This window comes from Fundulus heteroclitus, unplaced genomic scaffold (assembly GCF_011125445.2).
Source record: "Fundulus heteroclitus isolate FHET01 unplaced genomic scaffold, MU-UCD_Fhet_4.1 scaffold_70, whole genome shotgun sequence".
NCBI lineage: Eukaryota > Metazoa > Chordata > Actinopteri > Cyprinodontiformes > Fundulidae > Fundulus > Fundulus heteroclitus.
Genome location: NW_023397143.1, coordinates 157346 through 177335, shown reverse-complemented (window position 1 = coordinate 177335; position 19990 = coordinate 157346). Strand labels below are relative to the sequence as shown.

Here is a 19990-nt window from a genome sequence, read left to right as displayed (position 1 = left end):
TGTAGATTAACCTGGAACTGATCGCCCCTCACAAGAAAAAGCCCCTTTGGTCAACCCGAGCCTAACTTAGGCATTGTGTTGTTTCATGATTTGTAGAACACACACAAAAAACAACCAACTTCTTTTAAATACAAAATGCAAATGTTTATGATTTTACTAAAAACAGCTTAAAATTTTCCAGCTGTCTTCTGTTACTTGGAATTGTGAAATGGGGACAATTTGTAGTAAATCTTATAAGAGGAAATTTGGCAAGCTTAGTTCAGGGTGCTTGCGCAAGTCTTGAAAGTCTTAATAAGTATGGAATTTTGAAACACTGTTTTCCAGACCTTGAAAAGTCTTGAATTTTGTGTGAAAGTCTTAATAAAGTATGGAGAAAAAAAATGTGTGGTACAATTTTACAGTATGCTCAAAGGCATTGTGAAATGAGAAATAGGAAGGTAGGCTATAAAACTATAATTTTACTAACTGGTCACGTACTGTATTAGCCTAATGGAATCAAACACTTGTTTGATGTGAAATTCATGTACTTGTGATTTTCATGTTTTGAAACGTTTTCATCAGTAAAAGCATAATTTACTGTGAATAATGCATTTGTTCATTGAATACTAGCCTATAAAAATTAACATTTCTAATAAACAGTTTGTACAATCTCAACCAATGAAGTAGGCAGTAGGCGCACAAGTATACAAGTACATAAAGTTAAGGTCTTGGGAAAAAAAATATCAGTTTTAAAAAAGTCTGGAAAAAGTCTGGAATTTTAATTTGGAAAAAGAGCAAGCCCCCTGTTAGTTGCACAGATGAATGGAATGGCAAAAAAAAATTTCTCACAACATCAGGTGTCTGAAGAATTACTTAAAGGCTCTTATCAGTTGTAGTTAATGAATTTTGCAGGGATGATCTTCATTTAAATTTTTTTTAAAATCATTTTTTACGAGGTTGGCCATTTTTTTTTTCAATTTAACTAATGAAATACATACAGAAAAGGAGGCAATGATCATGGAAAGCCAGACTGCCGTAACAGTCCAGAAATAATTTCTTTCACACAACTGCTTTCTGATGATGATTTAAAAAGAATTATCAATCTGTACAAAGCAAAGCATTACAGGATCTGTTATTTAAAGCGTTAGTTGCTTTTTCCACTTCAGGTCACAGCTATCAATAACTAGCCAATAGATTAAACGCCTCTGATCCAGGCTGTTGTGAGAAAAGGCACCACATATCCTAAAGTGAGAAAGAAGCCTCCCCCTGTAGCAGGAGCTGATCCTCTAACAAAGGCTCTCCAGAGAGATTGGTTCTTCTGCTTTTGGCTTTCCTGATGATGAGGCTGCTGATGTTGTTCTGTCTTGTGGTTGTGATGGTTCCCAGTCCCGTGCTTTGGCTTGCCCAGGATCCCCAGCCCGTACCCGGTCCCCGTTCCTCCCAGAATGCCGCCGGCTGCCGCTCCTGCCCACTTCAGGCCCTTCTTGGAGAGGCCTCGACCGTGGGACTGAGACGCTTTGTCGCCGTCACCTTTACCAGGACTTCTGCTGCCTCCTCGCTTGCCGAGCGAACCTGGGCACAGAGTGGCGGCGAGCAGCATCAATACCCAGAACGTGAGAAGCCTCTGCCGAGCAGCCATCACTGGAAAGCTGCGAATGTCACATAAAACGGTCACACTATGAACAAAGATGGAAGGTGTCATTTTAAAACGGGAACGTTTTGCAGCTTGAATGATGTTGAACACTTTGTTTGTTTTTTCTGGATGACAGCAGGGCTGCAAGTCTGTTGGCAGGAGTTCAAGCTGGCTTTTGATTTATTGTTACTGGACAAACAAAGTCCTACACTCCCCTCTGCTAACACAACAGAGATCCAGAACCATCCACCACATGCTCTGTCAACACTGGGATTAGCTGAGGATTCTCTGATGCCGATTTCTCCTTTTCAACAAAATATTATATCACATGTATGGTGCATGTGACCCATTATTCATTACCTGGAATATTTTGAACAAAAAAAGGTGGAGATCAGTGATAGGGATCTGTTTTTGGAATGATTTACCAACGGAAATAAAAATAGAAACTGACCTGAAAACATTTAATAGAAAGGTGAAACATTGGCTGAAAGAAAATCAAATATGTGAACATTGAGTCATTATGATTATGTTGGATGTGAGGTGTTGTTTTGTGTAATGTTGTTAGGATTGTGTAAAATGTTAATGGTTGTCTTTTATAATGTATTTTATATATGATTGTGCAATGTGAGCTACGTTTTAGGAAAATGTATTTTATAAAGGCCTGACTGGGGACTGGGGTTGTAAATTAGCCTATGGGCTAGAAACCTTTCATGCAACACATCTACACATTTTGTTATGGCTCTGCCTATTACAATTATGAATGTAATAATGTGCGCTGCATTGTCCCAGACAAATAAACTAATAAAAAAAAAAGTGGATTGAAGCGTGATAAAAGTAGGTTTGTTTCATGTAGCAAAAAGAATTGAAGAGAAATGTTTACACCACAAATCATTAAAACCTGACATATAATGCTACTTTAAACTTTGAAAGCTTCCCCAATTTGTTTAGCTAATTTTAAAAAACTATTTAAGAAAATGAAACTTAAAATGGAAACTGTTTAAGAAATGACACTTTTTATTTTCCTTATTTGAAATTTTGGCTCTGTATGCCTTGAAGACAATAATGGAGCATATTGTATCAAACAATATTGCTTCAGCTAATGGGAAAAAAAAGACACCTTACCTTTGTGACTAGTACCACTGGTGATGCTGAAGCTGTCCTCTCTCATTAAACAACACTTACAGTGCAGCAGAGCGGGATGTTGGATTTCATTGTCACCTCCATACCGTCACACAGCATCCAGCTTAGCTCCTCCCCAAAACAAACTCTCTGCCGTCGGTTTCCAGTGTTCAATAATAGGCCTACAGGACAGCTTCAATGTATCTGCTGATGCTGCCGTTTCCTCCCCTTAGTCACTAAATGAAAAGCAGCTCTATGATTTTGGTTTAGTTAGATCAATAAAATAGTAAAGTTCATATTTCTTATTGAAAGTAAGGTAATCTCCAGGGAACATATCATACAAAATCCACTTTTTTGGCCCTTATATACATTTTGTTGTTTACTTGGGGTCCCTGGTGCAGAAAAAGTTGAATTCAGTCTGACCAGGAGCTTTTTTATTCTATTTAGGTCATATTTTTCCAAACCTTTCAGTTTTTTCCTGTTTTCTGTGACATTCTCTGGACAATTGTGTCATAGTATTTGCTGCAGGGCCTCTAAATAAGGTCATGGACTTCCAGCTTACCTGTCTCACGAATCCGCCATTTTTATTTCTCTGAGCGATTTTGTAGTCCAAGCTCAAGGATGCCGAAGGTAAAAGTGGCTAAGTTAGAATGTTTGGTTTCTTATTACATTGCCCCCTTGCATGCTACAAAAATGGCTGAGTGGGGTGGAGTGGAAAGGGGTATTTAAAGGGACAGCACCAAAACGAGTCACTCAGAATGGGTATAAAGGGGGAATGTGGGGGTAAATTAATGAGGAATTAAGACCCAAGCATTGCAGTTCCACTCTACATAAGCCTCAATGGAAATGGTTTAAACGTGGAAAGGAAGAACTGAAAAGCATGATACGTCATCTTAAAAGCCAAATTTACTGCCGTGAAGACAGTTTGTGAGAAGTAATAAAAACACAACTTCCATCAATTCACTTTATTGCCCCTGAAAACCCATAAATCAGGGGTTTACACTCAGGTGTAGGAAGCAGTTAACCAGTGCTGAGAATTAGACAATCATGTTAAAGTCCTGGTCTGAAAAAGCTTGATTTTGACTTGGAAAAGTTTTCAGAATAAGAGGACCACAGAGGCTCTGAAGTCTCGAAGATTCTGGAGTTTGAATATTTTTCAAAAGAAGGAAATCTGTCCATACATTTATTTTATGTGTGATGACATGTTTCCTTTTTGAAGTAATTACCCCCCATTTACACAAGGGATGGGTCCTGTCTTCATGGAAAGTGAAATGATGGGCACATGGGAAGGACAGGGCACATTCACATACCCTGCCAAAAACACAGTTTAAACATGAAATATGCAGATTTAAAAATAAATAAATCCAGGACGCCACATCAAAGTTTAATCACCACCATATTATTTAGTGATAAAGTATTCCCACGCACTTACATTTCCAAGAATGTAACAAAACAACAGACCCTTTGTTTGCATCCTCAGGGGTTTATATCACATGCTTTTTAATTAAAGGGGACACACTCATGCACATCTTTTAATAAGGAGGCCTTTCACACAAAAACAAATGTTTTCATGCAAAGAATCATTACTTTTAATATCAATTGGTAGATGCTATACATTTCTTAGCATTTTCACATTTTACAGGAAATGTAGTTGTGTTAAGTAGTTTATATGAACATGTGTCCTATGTGTTTTATTGCCCAAAATATTATTTTATTTTAGAGATAATTGACATTATTTGGGGTTAAGCATCATAAGGTCCAGTTTCCTCTACAGAAACTAAATGACGTTTTCAAACAGCTGCATGGAAGCCATTATATTTTCATCCTGTTGAGAGGTATTAACAAAGAAATTAGAAATACAGCATTGATTTAGGTAGTTACTGTCTGGTTACTGTTGTCAGGTTGATGATAATTTTACCTTTTGGCAGGTCTCTATGAATTCATCTATTGTCACGACTCCGTCCCTGTTTCGATCCATTTTCTAACATGCGATACGAGACATTTGTTCACACAAGAAATTAAGTAAAACTGTAAGTTAGTGAAGCTATTTTTGGAATCAAAGATGTTATTAGAGTAAAATAATGAGACAGGAATAGCCACCTGGAAGAATTTCTCCACGTGGTCAAAGGGCGAATCATCTCGTATGCTGGGGGAGGTATACCTGCCCATCATGTCGTATATGGAGGTCATTATCGCTAACATTTCCTGAAGGACAAAAATGACAAAACAGATGAACAATGAGCGACATCAATTTAGTTTGAGAGCTTTTTCCCATTAATTGAGTCGTTACCTCCTTCGTAATGTAGCCGTCCTTGTTGATGTCATAAAGATTAAAAGCCCAGCGGAGTTTCTCCGTGACAGAGCCTCGGAGCAAAACAGACAGTCCTAACACAAAGTCCTGTGGGTGAGAGTTTTTTCTTAGTTTTCTGTAAGCCACTGCGGGGCCTTGCAAAAAGTATTCACAGTCAAGCTTTTATCAAATTACAGCCACATACCTGGATGTATATTGTATAATAGATCAACTCAAAGTAGTTTGTAATTGTGAATTAGAAGAACATTTTCAAATTGTGCATTTAAGTGTTTTATGAATTAAAATCTGAAAAGTGTGGTGTGGCTACTGTATATGTCCAGATCCCTTCACCCTGATTTCCCTAAATAAAACTGGGTGCATCAAATGCCTTCAGATTTCAATGAATTAGTAAATACAGTTAATTTGTGTTTAATTTGATTTTTGTATTAATCCAGCTGTCCTATGAAGACCTGGGAGGTTTGTAAGAGACAAAAGGCTTCACGGAAATCAGAGAGCACAGCAGAAAGTTCAGGGGTAAAGCTGTGAAGAAGAAGCTTTAAACATCTCACAGAGAACGACTCAAAGATGGAGCAACTGCAACCATACTAAGACATCTGTTCACCTGATGTGACTGGGCGGGCAAAGAGTGTAACATTTAAAGCAGCAGCCAAGAGGAACATTGTTAAGTGGAGGACCTGCAGACCTCTGCAGCTCAGGTGGAACAATGTTTTTACATGTGTGAATATTATCGGGGGGGAAGCACGTAGGAGATGAAGGGAAGATGAACTGAGCCATATTAGAGGCTGAAAAAGACTTTAGACTTAGGACAGAGGTTCAACTTTCAGCGGGATAAAGGCCCTAAGAGATACAACGGAAGGGTTTAGATCAGAGGTCTCAAACTTTAGCCTCAAGGGATGGTGACCTCAAACCTTTACCTCCATTTCTGGTCCAACACACCTGAATAAAATGTCTGAATTACCACCATGGGTGCGATCAAATTCTACAAAGTCCAGCTTGTGGCTTTAATTGATTTAAATGTTTTACATTCTTCAAATGTTTAGAGCATTTGAAGGCTACCAAATTGGTTCGTATTTGAGACATCCAGTTCAGATCAAAGCATAATCCTGTGTAAGAATGGCCTAGTCAAAGTCCAGACATTAACACAATTGAGAATCTGTGGAAATAACTAAATGTTGGTGTTCACAGATGTTCTCTTTTCAGCTGGATTTAATCCCACTGACCTTGATATTTTATATTTTTAATAAATAATAAAATATCAAAATAATAAAAAACGATAGTAAGCGATAATACTTTAGATGTCCCAAGTCTCCAGATACACAAATCTTGTAGAGTGACAGCAGAAAAGACGCTCAGCAATAATTAAGGTCTGAGGTGGCCCTACCAAGATTTGACTCAGGAGGCAGGCACATTTCACCATTATTCTCTGCTTTATGTTTCTCAAGCACATAAAATTTCTATAAAGCACATTGAATTCTAAAAAAGGTTTAAGTTGAAGCGCTATAAATACTACTTGTGCAAAATCCCAAATCATTGTTCTTATAGCTGTTAAATTTAATCAAATCTGCAGCCACTGACATACTCACCTCAAATCGGATGGAACCGTTCCTGTCGATGTCAAACGCGTTAAACAAAAAATGAGCGTATGTGGTTGCATCTGAAAAAAAATAAAAAAATCATGATATTAAAATCCAAAAATCTGTGCCCTGGTTGAGCAAAAGAGTTTTTTTTTCCTCAAACATTAAATTCTCATGATATGGAAAACAAAACCATCATATAACAAAAAAAAAAAGGCATCAAACATATTGAGTATATAAAATGCACCTTTAAAATAGTTATATTTGTGTTCACAGTTTGAATTTGATGTGATTACCTCCTTGAGGGAAGAATTGTGAGTAGATCGTTTTGAAGGTTTCTTCATCCACTAACCCACTGGGACATTCCTGTTGACAGGTGAGCATGTTTCCATCAGGTCTTTGTTCATTAAAAAGAGAATAAACCAAAAAGGAAAACACAACCCAAGAATTTAAAGAGACATGCATTTTTTTAAACGCTGCACAGCTAGAATAATTTCTATTTACTCATATTTAGTTAATTTACTTGATTAATTGCAATTCTTTTTGTGGACAGATTAATATTAGACTGCCTTCCATGGGTATTAGCAAATGTAGAAATGTATTCAAAACCGTAAAATATGCTGATCTGTTATTGCAGTGCCACGGTCTCTGAAGATTTTTGAAAACACAAACCTTTATTCTCAGTAACAAAAGCCTCACGTAAATAAATAATAAGCAGACCCACAATTTGTGTCGCCCAAGAGAATTCAAACAGAAGTAATTCAAATCTTTTTGTACATTTTTTTTTCCTTCTTAAAATTGCGTGTCTAATACTTATATTAACAATAAAGCTTAATTTCATCTTTCCCTGGGGTATAAATAAGAGATAACATAAGACCATTGTTTGCTGGACTCTGTTCAAAATGGGTAAGACAGGAGAACATCTCAATCATGTTACACTGGGACAGAATGTGATAAGCTAACTTGAAAGCTCGCTTTCAGAAAATGCTATATTTGGGTCTAAAAGACTCAAAAACAGTGAATATGTACAAAACACAAAGTCACAGATCTTTACCAAAATATTTTACTAGACCGGTACAGAACAACATTTAAATGTGATGCATTGTTACTCACTTAAAGCACACTCATAAAAAAATTGATAAAGCGCTACCCTGACTGTGCTGACTTTTCCCCTACATTTTTGAAGCCTCTGTAGAGCGACTGGAGCTCCTTCCTGGTGAACTGGGTCTGGGCTTGGAGCTGGTCGAGGCCTTCTGGCTGGTGCCGCACCGTAGAGAGCTCGAAGTCACTGCCACTGATTTCTGCAGGACAGAATCAGATAAAACAGGGGGGAAGACAGGAGAAAGAAAAGAGGGAGGAACAAGCGGTAAGACCAGAAAGAAAGAAAAAAGAGAGAAAGGGAGGAAGGAAGGAAAGACTTGGGAGTAGGGTAAAATACTGGAAAACCAACAAAACGAGAAAAAGCACGCACCGTCTTGAAGAAAACAAACAAAATTGAAAACAACAACGGAGAGATAAGAAAGGAAGGATGAGGAAATGAGATGAGAGGAAGAGCGGCATCAGATAATGCACAGTATGAGACGAGAACATGGCATCAATAAAATGAGACGAAAAGACTTGCTGAGTTTGAAAGAGGGCCGAAAAATTAAGTGAACATGAAGGAATATAAAAAAAAAAAAAATAATGATTGTGATACGAATGAAGACAAATTCATAGTGCAAAAACTTAGCTAGCCTCCTCATTGTGGACACCTGCCATTCACAGTTTGTAACACTCATTTACTAATTTTCTACTCTTGTGATTGTCTTATTTTTGGATTTAGACTTTGTGTCATGGCTTTCTATTCCAAATAAGCAGTATGTTTGTTCTTCGTATTGCATTTTTTCAGGGTTCCAGATGAGGTCAACTATTTCTTCTTCTATTTCTGTTTTGTACCTATAAGCAAACCCTGAATCCTTGTCCTGAACCATTCTGTATTAGCTTAGTTCTGATGTTAGGGGAGTGTGGTGGCAAAATTAATTACCATAAACATGTTAAAATCCTACGTATAATTTAATTTTTCTGTGTAGTATTTTCATTTTGAAGCCATACTAATCTAAGTGCATGTAAACGCATTAAAAGAAAGTAATTAATACTTAAAATGGTTAAAATTTCATACATCAATGTCAGTGGGCGGGGCATAACACATTATAGTCAAAGTAATTGGTCTGTAGCTAAAAATCCATTCAAGGTAACCCCTCAAACATTACAAGCAATTGTGACACAGGACAATATGAAATAATTTCTAAAGTAAATGCTTACATTTTTTTGAATCACACATTTATTATTGAACTTTTTATTAAATCACGCAGTCACGTTTTGATAAATGTGAAAAAAAACTTTATGAAATGGATATGCTTCACATAAAGATTTTTAAATTACCACACACACCTATATTTATTTTACAAATGAATTACTTGTTGGATCGTGTCAATTTCAGTCCTGTTGCAACTATGAAACAATAAATGCTGCAATGGACGATTACTTTATTCCCTTCTACATTCATATTTAAAATTTTTAATAATGGTTTTCCCATCTAAATATTTCCACATTTATTGCTGCTGCATAAAAATGACTATATGCCTTTAAATGTATCAAATTGATTTGTGTATATCTAAACATATTTAATTATTTTGCTTGATGATATTTGTCAGGTTGAGCATTTAGTTACAACGTTTGTTATCAGCTGCACCTGGATGACAAGTAGATGTCCACAATGTGAAAAAGGTTCAGTCTGCTACTCTTATAGCACCAATCTTTTGACTGAATTGAGGAGAGGTTTAGGAGGATTATATTGCAGGGATAACTGGGAGGAAATGAATCTGATGATAATGGAGCTACTCACCATCTATACAACGATTTCACACATGAATAGATTTGAAAGAGACAAAGGAGAGGTTAGAAAGATGATGAACAAGAGGGAAAGAAAAGAAATGGGAGTTAAAAATGTCAGTTTTCATACTGTGGGCGCATTAGAAATATACAAACAAACATTTTAATCATTATGAAACATAGCTCAACAAAAACATTGAAAATGTAGACATGTATTGAAGGGAATTATTTGTGGATTTATGTCCTGCAAGGGACTTAAGTGAGAATATTTCATTAACAAAAGTTTAGCTTCAACTCAGAAAAGGTCTAAAAAATTATTGGATCTTTACACAGCAAGGAAATAGTCCAAATTTACCCTAATCCTACCTTCCAGTGACAAAGGCTCCCAAATCCCAAACTGTTTGAGAACAACAACAAAAAGTCCAACAACAGCAGCAATGGCAAATACTTCCATTCCATCCAAACCCATTATTCACTTATAACACAAGTCAGCTCCGAAAAAGTTGCCTGAATAAAAAATTAAAACGTAAAAATTTAAAATGACTTCTGTTTTTCTGAACTGACAAATCTGGTCAAATAGTTTTTGCTTAAAAAAAAAAATCGCCACCTATTGCCCATCAACTCCTTCATCCACCAACCTCCTGCAGTTCATGAGAGGCATTGTACCAGCATCAGGAGCTTTGAGCTGATTTAAACCACAGACTGGACGAGATAAAAAGATAATGCACGGCTGCGGAACATCCCACTGCCCAAGAAAGACAACTTTGACTTGTGCGGCTCAGAAAAAAACTAAAGTCAGAAACTCCAAACTCCTTCAAGATAATCCAAAGTTCTCTCTATTCGTAAAAACATCCGTCCCAGCTCTGTTTCCAGGTCCGTCTCATATCAAGTCTCAGCTCCGATTGTTGTGAAGCACGTGTGTGCTTACATGTGGTGCCAGAGATGATAGGAAGTTGTTGGTGAAGGAATTTCTTTACTAATGGTCTGTGATTGACAGTAAAGTCTCCCTTTATGAGCGCCGTCATTTCAGCGATGCAAAACTGTAGAACCAAGCATTGATCCACATGTGCTGATGGCCGGGATTTGAGTAGCACTTAGAGCAAATGAGCCTACCTGGACCTGTGTAAAGCTGCCTGCATCTCCAGACTTGGGTCAGTGATACACTCAGTAAGTAAAGTGGTTTTAATCAGACGCAAGCAACTATGAGATATCAGTGACTGGGTGTTGTCCAGTGTAATAAAACCGGGTTTGTGTAGCACTGCGGTTGCAAAGATTGCCTTCAGAAAGGTAAATCTAGGGCTGCATTTATTACCAGAGCTTGAGCGGTTGCGTGGAAATAGTATTTTACATGATTCCATGCATCTGTTTTGACTAAAGTAGATTTGCAACACAGTGAAAGTGAAGAACGTGGGCATAGTTGAAAACTGATGAGTCTGCAAAACTTAATGGACTCGGTTTAAGTATCGGGGAGTGCTAATCAATCATTGGGAGTTAAAATATTGGTCAGGGAACAGGCAGAGAGAGTGTGCCGCGTACGCAATTTGATGCTAGCCAGAAGTTTCAGCTGCGTTGGGCAGCCAACTCTTGATTCACCCATTAAAATGTATGATAACCTGATATAATCCCCAGCTAAAGCCTGAAGGAAAACATCTCATAGGTTAATGCTGGTTTGGTACAGTTACATTTAAATTTGATTTTGATGGCAGTACTGCATTTAACCTGCTTCTATATTTCACACCAAAACATAAAACCATGTCCATAAAACCATAGCTCTTATTTGTCAAATGTTTCCACCTTCCTGTTCTTTCACCTACATTTGACTTTGTCTTTCAATGCGTGGCTCAACCAGCTTGCACGGAAAACCGCTTAAAAATCCCAGCAAAACAACTTCAGGCTCACAAGCCTCTGTTTCTCCATATCTTCTTCACGCCGTACCAACTTTAGTTATGACATGCTTTAAAACAACCGCAGCTTCAACCAATTGCTGCTCATAACTGCATACGTTACAGAAAAAAAAAACACAATAGAGGATTAAACATAATAAAACCAATTAAGTAATCAAGGTCCAACTAAATCTTGCTGTCGTTGAAAACCATATCATAAAATTGGGTTTTAAGACAAGTTTTAAAAGCAGGGAGTGAAAGAGACTCTCTAATGTACACTGGGAGGTTCTTCCCCACAGTTCAGGGGCGACAATAGAGAAGCATGAGCTGCTGTGTGGTCAACCTGAGGGACTGAGAGAGTAAGTAGTAGGGATGAAGAAGCTCAGAGAGGTACGGCTGGCCAAGATCACTCAAACATTTAAAAACAAAAAACAGGAATTTAAAATGTACAATTGAATGACAACCTGTGGAGTAAGGGCAGCACAGGGCTGATGTGTTGCTGCATGAGTGAAAAGACGTATACTCAGAAAAATCACCCCAACATAAGGTCAATTTCCCTAATCTAAGAGTGATGTTTTAAACTAGCTGCAGACCAGAGTGGGACTAAATAAAGTCACAGAGCACTGTTCCAAAGAGCTGTCTATATATAGAAAAGGTTTCACTTTTTCCCACTACCTTAAATTATGAAAGCAGGGCTCCGCAGTTGCTCTAAGTTGGCTGCACAACTTAAATTGCAATTTTGTAACAGCTGGTTGAAGACATGCCGTCAGGTGTCCCAAATCAGAAACCAACGGTGTGCTATTTTGCTGCCGCGATGTCGCTCCTGTCAGGAAACTGAGGCTAAAATGTTTAAGGGTCAGCAAAATTGGACAATAACAGTTTGGGGAAAAAGTTTCCTTGTCCGAGGGGTCTGTAGTTTTTTTTCTGCAGCATTCAGATGGTAGAGTCAGAGTTTGGTGTAAACAGCAAAGAAGAAATGCTCCATCCTGCCTAGTATCAACAACCGTATATATTGGTATTATATTCTATATTTTCTTGCCACACTTCTACCACCCTTTGGGATTTGCACCCATCATGTCAATATGTAGCAAAATATCAGTTTAATTCATGCCAAAAAAAGAATAATTCCCTTATTTAGGCAAAAGGGAGTTGAGCCAGCATAGTGTAGCTAAAAAAGTGATAATTTTCTGTCGAAAGGTTGTATTGGTGTTCTTGGTTAGTGATGAGTGAGGAGTGCTGAGTGGAAAAAAACAGTGTATGGGACACAAGTCTTCCAATTAACTGTGTTTCTAACATTTTAAAGCCAAACCAGCTCACTGGGACTATTTGAGTCATGGCTGTTTTTTTTTTTTTTTAGGATGGGGAGTTTGCATTACAAATGTTAAAATCTTATCCTCCAATAATGTAAAGTACTGGAAATGCTCACTGGGAATGCTCATTTTATAGTAACAACCTATAAATCTGAACCTGCAGATCATGAACAATGACACAACTTTTAATGCTAATTCTCAGCGTAGCTTAAAACTACAGCTTTTCTTACTTCCTGTAACAGCTTGCTGTACCGCAGGGGTAAGCTTGTATGTAAGCAGCAACCGGACGGGGAGATTCAGTTTTAGCCATGTTATTTTTCATATTGTCAAAATCAGTCTCCATTGGTTATGGATGCAGTAAAACTACAACATCTAGAGGTTACAAGTATTTCTTTTTTTATGGTAATTAAATAAGTTTTACATTACAAGACAGAGATATACCAGCTGATAAATATGCAGGATCTGAACTTATTTTGCGAGCTATAAAAGTAATGCAACAATGTGTCGTTTAATGGATCTCAAGGCTTAAGTGCTGATGCATACCTTTTCTTTTATTAAATACAGAGTGTAGTGAATTAAACATGCAGAGAGGTAGGCAGAGCAGTCTGCATCATCATCATCATTAATGACTGCAGAGAAAGCAGCACTATAGCAAAGAGGCCAAGCTAACTCATCACAAGCGGTCCCTTCTCGTCTCATAATAAACTTTCTCATTGCTGAACTTTGGGTTTTTATTTTATTTCCGCAATACTATCTTCCGCAAGAAGCCTTGTGCTCCCTCCTCTAAGCGTTAAGGGACACAAGATCTCAGTTTTAAACAAGTTTCATTAAACTTCAACCTAAAAAAAACAAAAGGATGGATTAGGGAAAAGATGCTTTGAGATTTAGAAACCACTAGATGGCGATGAAGTTGTTATGAGGGAGGATTCTGGTGCTTTAGGTCCCAGATCAGCACATCTACAGTGAGATTTTAATAAAATATCACAATGTATCTGTTTCATATATTTCTGGTCTATAGGGTTTGCTCAGTTTATAGTTTCTGAAGACAAAATGTTTTATGCATGTACAAAGTTATCTGGTGGGTTGCCCTGCCTTTTTTTTCCCTGGCAGAGTGAAAAATCCTCATGAATTTATCATTTCTGTCTCTCAGCAAGTTGTGAAGGAAACTAAAGCTTTGATGACAGACAGAGCCTTGTGAAAATATTCACAAGGCTTTAACTTTATCAGGTAGTAAAACTGTAAACCTTATCATAATTTGTTGGGATTTTATGTGATAGACCGCCCCTTAATTGTGATGTGAGAGTAAAATGTTACATAGTCTTTGATTTATTTCTACAAATAACACCTGGAGTCGGGTATGTCCTCACCAGTTTCTCACTAGTAGAACATAACTATGAAAAGAAAAGGATATGTGATATTTTTAAAAATGTTCATGTATATAAATTTGAGTTCAAAGAATGCATTTGTATTCAATATTAGTTTGCTGCGTCAGTCACAGAATGACTTAGAATAAGTAGCACTAGATGCCAGCAAACAGATTTAAAGGTCTCAGTATCGAATGTGATGGAGGATGATGAACAATTTAGAATTTCAAATATGCAAAGATGAAGCAGATGCTGCAAAACTGATGCACTCTGTGGCACGTGAGACAGAAGGTGCGTAAGCCCCTACTGTAATATTCCTGCTCTGCACTCTGTTTTATTATTCAGGGCATCAGTCTGCTCTAATGTCTTCTCCTGTGTCTCTACCTGGCCCTTGCTGTGTGGTGCTTGCGATTATCCACTTGACAAGGCAGCACCTCATCAGCGATTTGCGTGAAAGTCGGGGCCTCTGCCACTTCGAGCCCTCGGTCTGTCCGCCAGGGTTGGGATCTTTGCCGTTGGCGTCGGGGAGCAACTCCCCGTCCACGGCCTTCTTCTCTGCCTGAAGAGGAGAGAAAGATGTGATCTTTGATCAGGAAGAAGAAGAGGCTCAGGAGACACAAGGTAGGCCTGAGGTTTACTTTAAACCAGGGGTGTCAAACTCCAGTCCTCGAGAGCTGCTGTCCTGTAATTTTTTTAATCGTAGCTCCTCGGTATGCAGTCAAGTTCTCCAGATTCCTGCTTATAACTTGTTTGTTTGACTTAGGTGTGTTGGACCAGAACCACATACAAAAGTTGCAGGACACCGGCTCTTGACAACTGGAGTCTGAGACACCTGCATTAAAGATTAAGACACAGGCTACCTCACAGAATCAGAAGAAGGAAACCATTGTCATTATGCCACGATCAGTTTATTTGGTATTTGGTAATCGACACATGAACCAGTTAATATTTACTCCAACGTTGCTTTAGCATTGCATTTTACCGAAAGCAGTGGAGGAGCCCTCGAGATGAATAAAAGGAACTGTTGCTCTACATGTTTGTCACTGTTTATTTCCAACAGCGAACAGCTTCTCCCCTCACAGTAATGCTCATAGTTGTCTAGGCAAGGCAAGGCAAGGCAAATTTATTTATATAGCACAATTCAGTACAAAGACAATGCAAAGTGCTTTACATGATTAAAATATAGCAAAATAAAACAGAATAAAAGCAAGTAGGAATAAAATGTAGATAGAAAAAAAAGAACAAAAAAGTGGTGATTCAGTTAACTAGAACAGTTGAAGGCAATCCTAAACAAATGTGTTTTCAATCTTGATTTAAAGGAACTCAGGCTTTCCGCACCTTTACAATTTTCTGGAAGTTTGTTCCAGATAAGTGGAGCATAGGAACTAAATGCTGCTTCTCCTTGCTTAGTTCTGGTCTAAAGACAAGTGGCACACAATTTGTCCTGATATCAGCTTCCTGGATCTGCACCTACACCTAGAAGTGGGACCAAATCATTAATTTCCAAGTCACAAGTCTTATAGAAAATTCAATTAATTAACAGGTAATAACAAGCTGTTTCTGTTATAGATCAAACAGGCAGACGACCCGAAATCAGAGTCGGACGCGGTGTTGCGTTAGAAAAGGTTTATTTGAAAGAACCTGCAGACAAAGTTCCTCTGCAGGAACCTGCCGACGCTGAGGGCTGACTTCTCACAGCAGAGAGAGAGGCAGAATGGTTGAGGTTAGATCGATGTCTGGAAAACAGGCTTGGATCATGCATGGGAAGTCTGGACTGAGGTAAGGCTCGCCGCCGTGGTAACAATCCAGATCCAGAAATTAAAAGCTTAAGTAAATGTCCCACAAGGACAAGGCAGAAAAATCCAAGCGCGATCGAAGACGTGACACGGCAGGTAGGCGTGGAAAGGACCGGTGGACATCTACTAAAAAAAGCTTTCACTAATCTGCCACTGTCTTGTTGAAGGTGGAGGGCTCATGAAGACCAGGAAACAGGTGTGTTTTATGAACTTGATTGCAGAACAATGGAGAAGCAGGCTTGCAGGTGCGTTGCATAAAGCTTAATTAGCAAAGGAAGACGTGGCAGGATGAAGACAACAAACAGCCCAGATTATAACAAATCTTGAAGCACCATATGCAAATAAACTGAAAAGTGTTTAAATGTCACAAAGCATCTTTTTTTTCTTGTTTTTTTGTGTGTGATTCCTGTCTGGCAAGTGTAACATTAAGAATGATTGTCTTAATGCCAAAAAGAGCCCAACAGATTTTACTTTCACAAGTGGAGCGTTGGTGCTTTCGCCATAGTGCTCCGCTTGATTTACATATGCATAAAGCTTTATTAGGTTTTATTCTGGGACTATTTAATGTTCACTGGACACAAAAATGTAAAGATCGAAGAGAAAAAATAAGAGAATAGGATGAGAAGAAATGCTAAAACGGGGAGAAGGTGAAAAAAGAGGAGCGGAAAAGGAGAGAACAAGATAACATCCTCGGAGTCTGCTTCTACACCTGCAAAGAGAGATATAAAAACAAAAGCAAAATAAACAGATTACATATTACAGGTACAAACAACCAACGCCCTGAGAACATCACTGAAACACACACAGTATTATTTAATAGGAAATTTAAAAAGTGACAACTAAGCTAATAATGGGGGATTTTCTGTAAAAAAGTGAGCCTGTAAGCACCTGAAGCCAAGCACCTGTTGGTGTTTGCGGGAGTGCACTTGTGTATGTAAGGTAAATGTCACAAAGCATCTAAAAGCACCTTCTCAGAATGTTTAACTTCTTCCTTGAATGTTTTCAGCATTGTGATGGACTGGAAAACTTTCTCAGGGTGTACCCCACATTTTGCTTGCTGGACAGCTGGAAAGGATCCCTGACCCAATTTCTGACTTTAATGAGAGCGTCAAGTCATTTCAAATAAAGATGCTTTAGTCAATGTCAAGTTCCAAGTTATCAAATCTATGACTTGAATCTGACTCAAGTCATCAAGTCAAAGTCCACACCTCTGCCTACCCTCATCTGACTCCACTAGCCTTTGTTCTGCAGAAGATCTCTCAGTTTTCAGTTTGCATTGATACGAAAGCCTGAACCCATTACGAGATTTCACTGAGGTGACGAAAAGACAGACATACTTTTTGATGTTGAAAAAAAATAAACTATCTTGTTTGCAACCGCATATACAAGAATTAACAAGGCAGTATTTGCAACTAAAACTTTTAGTGTTGCATTGGAGTATGACTGGTTCTCAGGGTTTTTTTATTAGAAAAAAAACAAAACAAAAAAACAGGCAGAAATAAATCTAATCACATCCAGATACCGAGCAATCAGACTAGTGGAGCGCTGTAAATGTCAAAACTTTCATACACACATGTTCCTCTTTTGGGATAAAACAATTTGAGCAGAGATTATTACAAAAGCCTTTCATCATTTCTGGTTTTGCTTTTACAAATCAATGAAGACAACTTAAAATTTGAAAAAAAAAAAAAACTAACAGGTGTAATGATAAAATTGTTAAGTGTGGAGACAGGGACGGCTATTTGGAGAGCATCTTGGTCCCGTTTCTCACCCTATTTGAATACAGAGACAGTGCAGCATCCAGAGCGCGGCTCAATAATTTATACTTCTTTTAACTGCATCAATAAAAGATCAAAGTTACAGCTGCCATGCTGAGGTGTATAATGACTCCAACTTTTGTGAACGATGATTTGATGAACCCTTCGAATCCACATGAAAGGTAACAGGCGTGCACCTGTGCAAACGTGCATTCATGCCGGTCACACGATTACTCTGAAAAATGCATGAAGCGCAAAGTGGAGTCTCATTCATTTATGCAGCGCAGATCCGTGTGAACAGTCCGGAAAGCATGTGAACGTCTTCCTTCTTGCACCCGCTTTTTGTTTTTGTGTCAGCAACATGTTTTGATGCAGTGATATTGTCAACGCCTAAATGCAAGTGATTTAAAAAGTTTTACGCTGTGTCCTGCAGAACAAATCACAATTTTCTGCAGCCGGTTTGGTTTGAAATAGCAAAAGGTTCATCATTAATAGACGTGTGTTGCACGCTAGGATCTTACATGGGATTATCTAAAGGGTTGTGAGCTCAGTGGGAAACTGACCACTGCTGATCTTCACATATGGTACAGAATGCTTTTCCCCACACGGAGCTTCTGTCACGATCTCTGGCCCCATATGCAGACTTTCAGCTTCTCATGTAACGCTTGCATTTACTTCTGCATCTTGTAGGACTGTATTAATCAACCTAATCACTAATTGGCATTCTTAGAAAAACAGTTTTGTTTTCATTTACTTATTTTGTTGTTGCAACAACCGATCGGTCATCTGCCTCTGAATGAATTTTCAACTGCAACATTTTTCTTCTTTAACTTTAAAAGCATTTCTACACTTTTTTTATCATAAAAACTGTACACTAGAATTTTTGTTCCTGAAATAAATTCAAGGTACTTAATTTCAAGGTGATGAATCATAAACTGACACAGGACTCATGAATAACTAATGCATCCATGCACATGCTGGTTGGATCTAATTCAGCAACGCATAAAAAAGGGGATTAATGCCCTCCGTACCTGCATTGTGTCTGGATTTTAGATGCTCCTCCGAAGAAAAGTCGCTTACAGCAGTCCTTCTCCTCCTGCTCTCCTCCTAACGACCCTCACTTAACTGCAGCGTCCCTCAGACTGACGGCGGATATTTAAAGGAGGAGCAGAGCTGCTCACACGCCGAGTTGAGGATGTGCCCTGACAAGCTGTGACAGTCATATGGTGAGGTGCCAGCCTGAAGATAGACGCTTCTGCTGGTGTTCAGCACAAAGTGAGCGGCTCTCTCGACAAAGAACAGGGCAGCGGAGGAAGGGGAGTGTGGATCAGGTGTTTGCCCCGTGACAGATGTTGTTATTAACAGTCAGATTATAACTTGTGTGGGAGATGTGGGTCTAGAGTCAGACAGTAGGCCTCTCTGAGGAAATTAAAAAAAGGATGGTGTCTGTGTAATCTTCTCCACGTTAAATAACACGTCTCCTTTTGCTCTGAGTTTGCAAAAGCAGGACACAAAAAAAAGTTGCGACAGGTTTTTCTTTTTAAAAATATTTTCATGTATCTTTTTTTTATACAAAGGCCTTGTAATATAATTAATTTATAATTATTGTTATAAAATATTGTTATTCTAGACTGAAAAAGAGTTGTTGTGGTATTGCGTCTCTAATATGAGCGGAGGAGTGCTGGAAATGGTTGTTCTTGTACCATTTCATGGTAACATCAAAACAGATCTTGTTTTATTCCATGATAATCTGCTTTTCAACATTTACTTTGACTGCATTGTTTTATTTCAATTTCCCTTAAATGGCACACACCCACATACACGCCATAATTGTCACAATTTCCTCTTCCACAGTGTTTCGACGTTTGTTTGACAATCCATAAACATGAAAAGCAGCATAAAGTGGTTAAAGCAAGCTGAAAGGGAAACAAGGAAGAAGCCGAGTTTCCAAAGATTAATGATTTTACACCTGGAATACTACAGGCACAGTGCCCACCTACCAAAGCACTGATAGTAAAGTTTCCAGCTCGATTTTGTGTTCATTAAGTGGAGATTTATATCACGATGTTTCCAGTGATGAGTGGGAAGTCAGGACGAGTGTTATCTGGATGCAGTGAATTGGAGACAGCAAGTTGGCATCCTGCAGAGAGAATTAAAGGTTCCCTGTAGAGAGCCCAGTCTGTTAGTAATTCACCACAGTAATGAAAGATTGAAGCCCTAATATTCTGTCCGGATTAAGCTAGACATTGCAATGGTTGCCTTGTTCTGACCAGCCTTGTGACCCTGGTATACAGGTACAGTTGTTTTCTCACAGTAACATGTTTTTTGGAGGCCGAGAGGTGCAAACACACAGCAAATACATAGATGCGCTGCAAACATAAAAAGTACTCCAA

The 19990-nt window shown here is 38.4% G+C and overlaps 1 protein-coding gene across 4 annotated transcripts; it reads right to left on the bottom strand.

The window, feature by feature from the left end:
- Positions 1 to 4110: 4110 nt before the first annotated feature.
- Positions 4111 to 18876, bottom strand: LOC105935818 (calsenilin). Of its 4 annotated transcripts, none has more exons than XM_012876392.3 (10): positions 18629 to 18875; positions 14429 to 14603; positions 10507 to 10512; positions 7793 to 7917; positions 6913 to 6982; positions 6626 to 6696; positions 5022 to 5129; positions 4832 to 4936; positions 4650 to 4712; positions 4111 to 4556 (listed from the first exon to the last, which is right to left on the bottom strand). In XM_012876392.3, exons 1-10 carry the CDS (start codon positions 18632 to 18634, stop codon positions 4509 to 4511), a joined length of 777 nt encoding a protein of 258 aa, XP_012731846.2. In that variant the 5' UTR covers positions 18635 to 18875; the 3' UTR covers positions 4111 to 4508. The 4 variants fall into 4 exon arrangements, with proteins under 4 accessions (XP_012731846.2, XP_012731847.2, XP_035989795.1 ...); XM_012876393.3 differs by lacking the exon at positions 10507 to 10512 and adding an exon at positions 9501 to 9503; XM_036133902.1 differs by lacking the exon at positions 10507 to 10512 and having other exon boundaries at positions 18629 to 18876.
- Between the last annotated feature and the right edge of the window lie 1114 nt (positions 18877 to 19990).